Below are 11,012 nucleotides of genomic sequence, written 5' to 3'. Positions count from 1 at the left end.
TCTTCAAGGGACAAGGAGCAATAAAAATTGTGAAAGAGATCTAAGCAGTAGTTCATATGAGAAATTTTCTCACAACAATTTTCTGACGCCTTTTATTGAATAAATATTTACAAAGATGAGAAGCACATTAATTTGGTAGCCTTTCTAGATGCAGGATTGACGCCTACAATAACAAGAGAATATGCCATCTCTCTTTTCTGCAAATTCGTAGTTTTATCCCATTCTTGTGATAGCTTCCAGTGTTGCCCTCAGAACAAGACCGTCCTTGGTTGATCTTTTGTAGTATTTGTTCTCGGCCTTCGTTGACTTGCCAAACTGCTCGTACCTGAATGTTGGAGACAAAAAAAATGTCACTATATAATTTCGGACTCCTCGTAATTACACCCACTGAACTCGAAGAAAACAAGAAGCTGGGTTCTCAGCACTTGGTTATTAGTAGGAGTTGAAAATTTCCAGCAGCAACAAGTATCGATACAAAGCCAATTTGAATGTACATATAAAGCAAGCTCTTCCGGAAATCACCTGTTTCTGCCGTCGGCTGCCAATGGATGGCGGATATACCCTCCCTCTGGCTGTCCGGTAGAGCTGGATTGACCCATCCTTGCTACGGTCTCTCTCTCTCTAGGCTATGTTGATGTAGCTCTGCTTGCAACTTGGTTATTTACTTGCTGTAGAGACGTTGCTCGTTACATCTGTATATAAAGGGTTCTGGTTCGAATATAAAATACAGACAAGGCGAAAAAGTGCTAAGATATTTGGTTCTTTTGATTATTGAATATACCCTTTTGCGCTTTTGGGCAGCATGAAATGTGCTGCTTCATGGTAGCACTTGTTTATTTCTTTCTTTAACATGTTTCTTTCATGGTGCCACTTGTTATTTGTTCTTTAGCCTGTTTTTTTTATGTATGATCTCCAACAACTCACACTCTTCGTCAACAATACTCGGGCATTCACCTGATCCATTGATGAAATGATATATTTAGGCGGGAGCTTTTTTGCTCCCGCGGTGAACACTCAAAATATGTTTGTCTAGATAATTTAAATTTATATAAATTCCTGACCTCATTTTCAAGATTCGTAATATCAAGAAAAGAGCAGGTGGTCGGTGATGGCACTCAAAAATGTCGTATCAATTAGTACTGCCCCTTGATCTTGCCAGGTGACACGCGGTAGTAGCTTGGCTCGTCCGAGATTGGTGGCCCCATCTTCCTCCACGGCGCCATCGCCGACATATCGAACCCACCGTCGTCAGGTTCTTTGCCGGCAGGCGACGGAGCCGGGGATGGAGCAGGACACGAACAAGGACAAGGCGATGTTGGTGCCCCTGCTACTGCATCCTGCGGAGGACGGCGAGCTGCCGCCGCTAGGTGTGTGGCTCTGGACAAGGAGACTGTACTCGAGGTGGCCGCGAGGAAGGCGAGCAGAAGCGGCAGAAGAAAACAGCGAGCCATTTGGGGTGATGGTGACCTTGGCTCGTCCTGGTGTTTGCAATTCGCAGCGTACTACATTGTGAGGCTATCTTGTGCTACTGCTATATAGAGGTGTTCGAACGCTTCTGTACTTAACTAACGAACGTTTTAGTAATTCAGCCGTTCCTTCAACCCCTGATTGAATGAAAAGGGAGGTTAAGTAATAATAACTATGACACGGATTTTTCTTTGCAGAAGGAAGTTGGGGCCAGTACTCTGATCTTGTATTGTCTGAATTGGGTAGGTAAAAGTGCACACATGTGAATAACATTTAGTTCAACTTTGTAGAAGAGAATAGAATCAAGATTGTGAGATGCAAGCAATGTTCCCTGGATAATTGTTTCTGAAACTTACTACCATCGTTTCTTAAAACAGCTGAGCCAACATTGGAGTTTATCTTGAATCAACAATTTCATGATCATTGCGTCCTCACAAAAGGGGAAAAGATGATTTTAGCAGCCGGCCAACATTTGAGTTTATCTTGAATCAACAATTTCATTGTGTTTTGCCTGTGTATACATAGCAGGAATTTGCATAGTCATGAAAAGCATCTTCCGACAACATTTTTGTGATAGCTAGCAGAGCTAGCAATTCTTACGAGGTGCACACTGAGCTCACCAGTGCTGGAACTAGTATGGCCCAAGTAAACAAGAGTCAGTCCAATGGGGGCCATACATGCTAGGTTGTGTGGTTGGTTGAGCATTGCAATATTTAGTCCCACTTTGCTAATCTAGATAGATTGAGAGCATATTATAAGGAAGCATTTTGTTGTCTTCTAGATAGTACTATACACCTCTATATAACGCATGCGCTCGTGTGAATATTCGCGACTTAAGACTTGTACGACGGTGTGGATCGAATAAAATCTATTTCTTTCCAGATTTTTTTTGGTTAGTAGGCTGAGTAAGTTCTTGTGCTCGGCTGAATAGCCTGTTCGGTGGCAATTTTAAATCTCACCCGCACAAACACTGTAGTGTGTCTACTAGTTAACCAACGCAAATTCATTACTGCTGAGACTATGCAATTATTCAGAAATCAAGTGCTTGCCTCAAATAAAAATTTCTTCCGAGACTATGCAGAATATCACATGACACGGAATGTTCTGATCAGAATCTCAACTCTTCACATTTGGAGAAGGACATGGACAAGGACTTGATTGCTTTTTAACTTTGTGTTCTGGGGTCCTTTTAAAACTTTTTGAGGGCTTGTTTGTAACTTGTAGTTTCTTTGAAGCCCTCGTTGTAATCTGTAACTCCACCGTCGTTTAATGCAGTGTCTCTCGGTCCTTCGGGACCAATCTTTGTTCAAAAAAAAAAAAAAAAAAAAAAAAAAAAACTCTTCACATTTCTTCTGCAGAACATTGACTGTTATCCTTTTCTCTTCAGTTAACACTGAGTGTACAGAGAACCGGAATAACATGCGCTGATTTACAGAAAATAGATACGGAGATGAACAAGATCGAGATTTAAATTGGTGAGGTGAACAGTTACAGTGTGTAGAAGATTTTGGAAACAGAAGAACTTTACAGACTCTCATTTGTTCCTTGAGTTCTCGCGTGCTGCGCCATGACTAATTACATCTCGTTATAGCTCTGAATTTCACCAAGGGAAGCAAAACCCAGCTTTTATAGCATCTAAGGGCATGAGCAATGGAAGCAGCTGTCCACCTAGGCTTGGATAAAACTTTTGACATATGCATGTCATGTTATGGTCCCATTAATATGTCTTTCTCTCAAAAGCTGATTTAGTTTTTCTTTCTCTCTCACATTTTCACCCAGTTTTCACTTTATGGCTGAAGAGGTTGCCTCCTGATGAAGAGGCTGCCTCCTTATCCGAACCTAGTTTGGACCACCCGAACCAAGATAAAGCTGCGAGGCAGCACCCCTGGAGCTATGCATTGGGCATGCCCTAAGCATACATTTACATGAGCTGAACTGTCATAAGATTGTCAGATGCGTCCTCGAAGAACTGTGCTCCCTTGAGTTATCATGTTGAATCTACGAGAATCGTTCCTGCACAAATGAAACCGGAGCTGTCAACTAGAAGCAACAACATGTCAGTTACCACCTAATTGTTGAAAATGCTTATCCAGAGGACACGATCTTTAGTGGACATTTTCTGATCAGACTCTCAAACTCAATCCATTTCTTCAGATTTGAACAAGACACGGACTCAGGGAGAAACTCCCTTCAGTTCACTCACGCCGGACACACTACATTACACGACCCCCTAATTGAGAGGCACGGACTGGACTAGACTCAAATCAACACAACGACACTGATCACTGATCGATGACAGTGACCAACTCAGACTAGACTGACGACACGATACCAGCGGCTCTGTTCCTCCCGATCGATCTTCAGTCGACCTCCTCCATCTTGCTCTCCTCGGCGCCGTCCTCCTCCGGGGCGGGCATGTCGGCGTCCTCCTCCTCGGCGCCAAGGTCATCGATGTTGAGCCCCAGCTTGAGCATCCTGTGGATCCTGGCGGCGAAGGTGTTGGGCTCCTCGAGGCTGAACCCGGAGGTGAGCAGCGCGGTCTCGAAGAGCAGCATGACGAGGTCCTTGACGGACTTGTCGTTGGGGTCAGCCTCGGCGCGCTTCCGGAGCTCCTCCATGATGCCGTTCTCCGGGTTGATCTCCATGGTCTTCTTGCTGGACATGTAGGCGCCCATGCTGCTGTCACGCAGCGCCTGCGCCTTCATGATCCGCTCCATGTTGGCCGTCCACCCGTACTCGCCGGTGACGAGGCAGCAGGGGGAGTCGACGATGCGGTCGGAGACGACGACCTTCTCGATCTTGTCGCCGAGGATGTCCTTGATGGTCTTGCAGAGGCCCTCGAAGGCGGCCTTCTTCTCCTCCTTGCGCTTCTTCTCTTCCTCGGTCTCCTCGTCGAGCTTGAGCCCCTCCTTGGTGGCGGACACGAGCTTCTTTCCGTCGTACTCCTTGAGCTGCCCGACGGCGTACTCGTCGATGGCGTCCACCATGAAGAGCACCTCGTAGCCGCGCTTCTTGAGGCGCTCCAGGAAGGGCGAGTTCTCCACCGCCTTCTTGGACTCGCCGGTGATGTAGTAGATGTCCTTCTGGCCGTCCTTCATGCGCGTGACGTAGTCCTTGAGGCTGGTGAGGTCGTCGCCGCTCTTGGTGGAGTGGTAGCGGAGCAGGTCGGCGAGCTTGGCGCGGTTCTGCGAGTCCTCGTGCACGCCCAGCTTGAGGTTCTTGGAGAATGCCTCGTAGAACTTGGCGTAGTCGTCCTTGCTGCTCTCGGCGATCTCGAAGAAGAGCTCGATGCACTTCTTGACGAGGTTCTTGCGGATGACCTTGAGGATCTTGTTCTGCTGCAGGGTCTCGCGGGAGATGTTGAGGGGCAGGTCGTCCGAGTCGACGACGCCCTTGACGAAGCCGAGCCACTCCGGGATGAGGTCCTCGCAGTTGTCCATGATGAAGACGCGGCGCACGTAGAGCTTGATGTTGTTCATCTTCTTGCGGGTGTCGAAGAGGTCGAAGGGGGCGCGGCGGGGCACGAAGAGCACCGCCTTGAACTCCAGCTGCCCCTCCACGGAGAAGTGCTTCACGGCGAGGTGGTCCTCCCAGTCGTTGGTGATGCTCTTGTAGAAGGAGGCGTACTCCTCCTTGCTGATCTCCTCCGGCTTGCGCAGCCAGATGGGCTTCTGCTTGTTGATCTGCGCCCACTCGTGGCTCACCTCCTTCACCTTCTTCTTCTTCTTGCCGTCCTTCTTGTCGTCGTCTACCTCCTCGATGTCGCCTTCCTTCTTGTCGGCGGCAGCGTCGTCCTCGTCCTCGTCGTCGCTGATCTCCTTCTCGGTGGTCTTCTCGGTCCAGAGGTAGATGGGGTAGCTGATGAACTCCGAGTGCTTCTTGACGAGGTCCTTGAGGCGGCGCTCCTCCAGGTACTCGAGCTGGTCGTCCTTGAGGTAGAGCGTCATCTTTGTGCCACGGCCCAGCCGCTCGCCCGAGGTGTCGAGCGTGACCGTGAAGGAGCCCCCCGCCTGCGACTCCCACACGTACTGCTCGTCGTCGTTGTGCTTGGTGGTGACCACCACCTTTTCGGCGACGAGGTAGGCCGAGTAGAAGCCGACCCCGAACTGGCCGATCATGCTCACGTCCGCCCCCGCCTGCAGCGCCTCCATGAACTCCTTGGTGCCGGAGCGCGCGATGGTGCCCAGGTTGTTCACCAGGTCTGCCACCCACAACAGTTCAGAGATTTCCCGTCAGAAATTCAGCATTTTTATGGTACGGAAGAGATCGCCCTTTAATTCAGAGATTCAGTGGTTCAGAAATACAGCATTTTTATGGCACGCATAGTTCAACATTCCAAAATTCAGCGAGGAAGGGGAAGGGAGTGAAGCAGAGCAACGTACCAGCCTTGGTCATTCCGACGCCGCTGTCGACGATGGAGAGCGCCTTGTTGGCCTTGTCAGGGACGATGCGGATGAAGAGCTCCGGCTGCGCGTCGAGCTTGCTCTTGTCCGTCAGGCTCTCGAACCGGATCTTGTCAAGCGCCTGCAATCAGTTCGGCACCGCATCAGTCAGCAACCAACCGTCCATATCCGACGAACAAGAACAGAGGAACAGAGGAAACAGGGGAAACAAGGAACAGAGGGAGGAGTGCAGCATACGTACATCTGAGGAGTTGGAGATGAGCTCCCTGAGGAAGATCTCCTTGTTGGAGTAGAAGGTGTTGATGATGAGCGAGAGCAGCTGGTTGATCTCCGCCTGGAACGCGAAGGTCTCCGCCTCCGCCGCCGCGCCGCCCATCTGCACGTCCGACGCCATCGTCGACCTCAAAGGGGATTTTTTTTCTCAGTCGAAGGAAGAAGAAAGGGGGATGATGGATTTGGTTGTGGTGGTAGATGATGGATGGATTGTGCGCAATGCGATCGATTTGCTTGTCGCTGCGAGAGATTTGGGGAGAGGTCGGACGAACTGGTGGCGCTTTTATACCCGGAGACGGGGTTGATCGGCGCAGATGTTCTAGCGCCTTCGACAGTGCGCACGAGCTGATCGGTCCCGGCGGAAGCGTTTGGAGTTCGTGGGGGTTCCCGAAGGTTCCTGCCAATTCTCGAGCGGCGGAGCGGGAGGCGGTGTCCTAGCAGTATCTGGAAGCTTCTCCGCGAGGCCGCGACCAACAAAAGGAGGGTGGGGTTTGCTGCGAGATTCGTGCGACCACCCGCTATGGGCCATGGCCATCAGGCAGTAGGCACTTGGCCCATCTGGTCACCTGTAAAATGGACCGCAATTCAGTTTATTTTGGGTTTGGGTGCAGTGGCTCCCTGATAAGGAAAATGCATTCATGCATGTTATAAATCATGGGAAATTTAAAACCTTTTGGTAAAACTTGTCAAAGTGATTGAAGTTTCACTTGAGAAGATGATTTAGGACTAGATCACTGGCTAAGTGTCAAAACTTTAAAATAACCTTTGGTAATATTTTATGTTATGAAATGTACAAGTAAGATTCGTAAATAAAAGTGAATCAACACACAACGCATCCCAAAGAAACAAATAAACCTTGATTCTTAGAGTATTCAGTCGCGTCCCCCAAACCGTCCCTCAAATGGCGTCGGATTGAGCGTTTGGGGACGTGTTTTGTTCGTGTCGCGTTTGGGGGACGTCGCTCCCCAGTCGTGTCCCCCAAACAAAATTTCAGAAATTTTAAACTTGAGCGAGATTCTATTAAATTCATCCAAATTTGGCATATATTACATAGATTCGACTAAATTTAAACTAAACCTAATCTAGAAGTACTTGCGGTGGCCTGAGGCGTCATAGTACTGATGGAAGTTGTACATGTCATCGGTGACGATCTCCTGCTTGACGCGCTCGTTGGGCTCATCGACGGGCTCGTCCTTCACCAGGCCGCTTGGTCCTGCCTCACCGTCATCGGTGAGGTCCACGAGCGGCTTGCCGGAGTCACGGATGGACATGGCGATCATCATGTCAAGGTCGCCCCTCCAGGCGTACTTGTCGTTCAGCGACGCCAAGTACGCCGCTCGCAGCCCTGGGCAGTCCTCGGGATCGTCGCTGCTGGCGATGAGGCGCTGCTGCCGCTCGTACTCTGCCAGCAGCGCCGCCTTCGACGTTTCCTCCGGCTCCTCCTTCACCTCCGGCTTCGGGATGAGGAGGGCGCCGCCGCGCCTCTCTTGCTGCCGCCAGCTGCCGCTGTCACCGCGCCTCGGATTGACGGGCGTCACTGGCTCCTCCTTCACGCGATTGGGGACGGTGTAGGGCGCCGAGCGGTACGGCGAGGACGGCGTCGATCGGGCCGGTCCTGAGGAAGAAGAGTTCGAGGAGGACGAGTACGTGGTCCTCCCCGGCTGCCATTGCGCTGCGGGAGACGGTGGCGCTGAGGATGGCGCCTCCAACCTTGGAGCGCCGTTGCGGATGCCGCGGATGACACTCTCCAGGGTGCGCCCGAAACGCCCCAGAACAGGGCGCGCCCGTCCCTGTTCCAGCTGTTCGGCCCACAGATGAGGCCGGTGGTGCTGCGCATCTCCATGTCGTACTTGGCCTTGAAGTACGTGCCCCACCAGTCGTTGTTGTTCTTGGCCGCCCAGATCGGATCGGCCAGGTCCTCGGCGTCGAGTTCAGCCCGCCATGCCCTGATGGCGTCCTTCCAGCACTCCGTGCCCGGCAGCGGGACGCCAATGCCGTTCACGGCCATCTTCTAGCCGCCGCTGATTGGCAGGCGCATGTCCGGCGGGACGGGATATCCCGCGTGGTACAGCGCCCACGCCTCCTTCATGGTGAGGCTGCCGTGGCCGAAGTCATTCGTCGCGGCAATCTTGCGAGAGGACGAGGACGACATTGCTTGGAACGGCGAGGAGAAGATCTGGGGGCGGTGAGGACAAGATTTGGGAGCGGCGAGAGATTGAGATGAACCGCATGGCCTCTTAATTTACAACGACGGCAGCGGGTGGTTGCATGCAATAACGCCGGCGCGGACGGCCACACGGCCATGCACAACGAGACGCGTCCCTGCGTCGCCTGGGAAAACAGGGATGCCATTAACGTCGTTTGTCCAAAGGTAGGCGACGGGATTTTAGGCTTCCGAGCCACTGACTAATCGGGCCTGCGTTGCTTCGCCTCGCTTTTCGTTGTGTCCGGCGTGCCCGAAGCGTCCCCTGTGGGGTGGGGACGGGCTCGGGACGCCGGACACCATATCGGACCGCGCCGGACAAAAAACAGGTTTGGAGGATGTGGCTCGGAATGTTTTTTTGTCCGGCGCGCCCCAAATCGCTTTGGAGGACGGTTTGGGAGACGCGACTGGAGATGCTCTTATATCATCTTCTCTGACCATCAGCTAACACATGTGCTGAATACTTCTCTAGCACATGATCCATCAACCAAACACCAAATCCATTCTATTATTACCTTAATCTATCCCATCACATCTTATGTTATATTACCTTGGTCATTATCTGATCTACCATCAATTGTGATTGAGAATTGTCAATCACCAAGTAAATCATCAAGACAAGTATCCAGGTCTTGGATTTCCAAACCATGATCTATTGAAATATTTCTATTCAACACACTATCAATTCCCATCTTCTGAGAGAAGAGGTTTAGAAGCTTAGTGCATCCTTAAACCCTAGGATCAAGATCATTTTCGAAGTTGGAGGAGGTGAAACCTATTCCAAGTTAAATGAGAATATAATCTTTAAGATAAGGTTATATTATAGCCAAGGATACCAAAGTTTATCTTGGAAATATAAGTGGAGATACCTAATAACTAGTTCTATTAGCCAAATGGACCTACTACGAGAATAGTGTAGAAAAAGTTTAACCACCTATTAGACAAGGGGCCTTGACAAGTCAAATGGAACCTATAAGTATTATGATCAGAGGATTATAATGATCATGATTGAGTCACTAGTGATTTACATGTAGTGTAAGGGTGACACTGCTGGAGAGAATTTGATCTAGCAATAGACAACCTTAGAATAGCTAAGGATAGGCAAGATAGTATAAGAGCAAGTGCACATATGAACCTTTGGAAGAGACACACACCATTAGTTGTTCAAATGCCACTTAACCTTAGAGTTCAGAGTCATGATCATATGACTAAGTGGCATATATAAGAACCACATTTAACTCTAGAATAAGTAGCTACGCTATATATGAAAATACATAAGGGAGATAAGTCTTATGAGTAAATACTCACAAATTGGTGGGCACAACCAATCTTAGAGTGGAAATTAAATGAGTTGCCAATATATGGCTGAGCCCATGAAAGAGTTTCCAACCTTCAAGAGAGAATAATATTACATGACAACCCTATGAAATCAGCAAGATCGTTGATGAATGATTGGAGGAAGTGTGACCATAGGATCTTAAATAGGTTTGACCTAGGGACTTAGAATCACTACTCCAATAGTTGGAGTGATCATAAGGGGTCAATCAAAGAGACGACACATGATATCAAAGCAAGATAATTTACAAGGATTTAGTGAGAAGCCTATTAGATTAATAAATGGAATATTAGATGTTGATTGGACTCTTGTAAGTCAGGAGTATAATATTTCGTTTATCTGCTAAAATTAATGTTTCATTTGTCATCTTCTGCAGTTGTTTTGCTTCTAAATTATTGTTATTCTAGTGTTATTTTTCTACTGTTGATCCCCGCGTGGATATCCGCGGGGATCGGGTACCCGGATATTTCGGGGATGGGGATGATCTTCCCCCCGCGAAGCTTGGCGGGGATGACGGGGATGGGGATTAGCGGGGATCAGTGCGGGGACGGTAGAGAGTCCTCCGGAGATACCCGCCCCCATCGCCACCTTGAGATGAGACCTTAGCCTATCTAGGAAAGGAATTCCTTAAGCAAGATCCCTAGTCTTCAGAATATATAAACCCTAGGAAAAGCCCTTAGTAAACCCCAACTCTTGTTAAGATGATCCTTTCCAATGTAGGGATTCGATGCATAGAAAACAAAAAAATTCCTACCGCGAGAACGCAATCCAAGCCAAGATGCAATCTAGAAGACGGTAGCATCGAGGGGATGATCGAGACTCACCCTTGAAGATTTCCAAAGCCTACAAGATGAGGCTCTTGTTTCTGCGGTAGACGATCACTTGCCGCTTGCAAAAGCGCGTAGAAGATCTTGATCACGGTGCCACGATCGGGCAGCACCTCCGTACTCGGTCACACGTTTGGTGTTGATGAAGTCGACGTCCACCTCCCCGTTCCAGCGGGCAATGGAAGTAGTAGCTTCTCCTTGAATCCGGCAGCACGACGGCGTGGTGGCGGTGGTGGTGGAGAACTCCGGCGGAGCTTCACTAAGCGTGCGGGAGTGGTGGAGGAGAGAGGGGGCGGCTAGGGTTTGGGAGAGGGGGCGCCGGCCACTAAGGGGTGCGGCCACCTTGTGGTCTTGGGGTGGCCGGCCCCCTCCCCTTGGCCCCTCATTATATAGGTGGAACCCCCAAGTGTTGGACTACAAGTCTTCGAATAAGACCCCAACCCAAAACCTTCCATGTAGTAGGGAAACCTACCCAAGGTGGGAATCCCACTTGAGGTGGGATT

At 49.8% G+C, this 11,012-nt stretch overlaps 1 protein-coding gene across 1 annotated transcript; it reads right to left on the bottom strand.

Annotated features, from left to right (window-relative positions):
* Window positions 1–3,582: 3,582 nt before the first annotated feature.
* On the bottom strand, window positions 3,583–6,491 carry LOC127330961 (heat shock protein 90-1). The gene is made up of 3 exons (XM_051357044.2): window positions 6,112–6,491; window positions 5,850–5,991; window positions 3,583–5,668 (listed from the first exon to the last, which is right to left on the bottom strand). The coding sequence occupies exons 1-3, from the start codon at window positions 6,262–6,264 to the stop codon at window positions 3,828–3,830; spliced, it is 2,136 nt and encodes a 711-aa protein (XP_051213004.1). The 5' UTR covers window positions 6,265–6,491; the 3' UTR covers window positions 3,583–3,827.
* Window positions 6,492–11,012: the final 4,521 nt, after the last annotated feature.

The sequence above is a fragment of the Lolium perenne genome, chromosome 2 (genome assembly GCF_019359855.2).
Source record: "Lolium perenne isolate Kyuss_39 chromosome 2, Kyuss_2.0, whole genome shotgun sequence".
Classification (NCBI taxonomy): domain Eukaryota; kingdom Viridiplantae; phylum Streptophyta; class Magnoliopsida; order Poales; family Poaceae; genus Lolium; species Lolium perenne.
Note: the sequence above shows the minus strand (reverse complement) of the source record. Positions and strands in the feature narration are given on the sequence as shown.

What these genes read in the sequence shown, in the direction of transcription:
- LOC127330961 (XM_051357044.2), bottom strand. Translation starts at nt 6,264, where the DNA reads ATGGCGTCGGACGTGCAGATGGGCGGCGCGGCGGCGGAGGCGGAGACC. An exon ending in TCATCTCCAACTCCTCAGAT is followed by an intron (nt 5,992 to 6,111) that starts GTACGTATGCTG and finishes AACTGATTGCAG; the next exon opens with GCGCTTGACAAGATCCGGTT. An exon ending in CGTCGGAATGACCAAGGCTG is followed by an intron (nt 5,669 to 5,849) that starts GTACGTTGCTCT and finishes TGTGGGTGGCAG; the next exon opens with ACCTGGTGAACAACCTGGGC.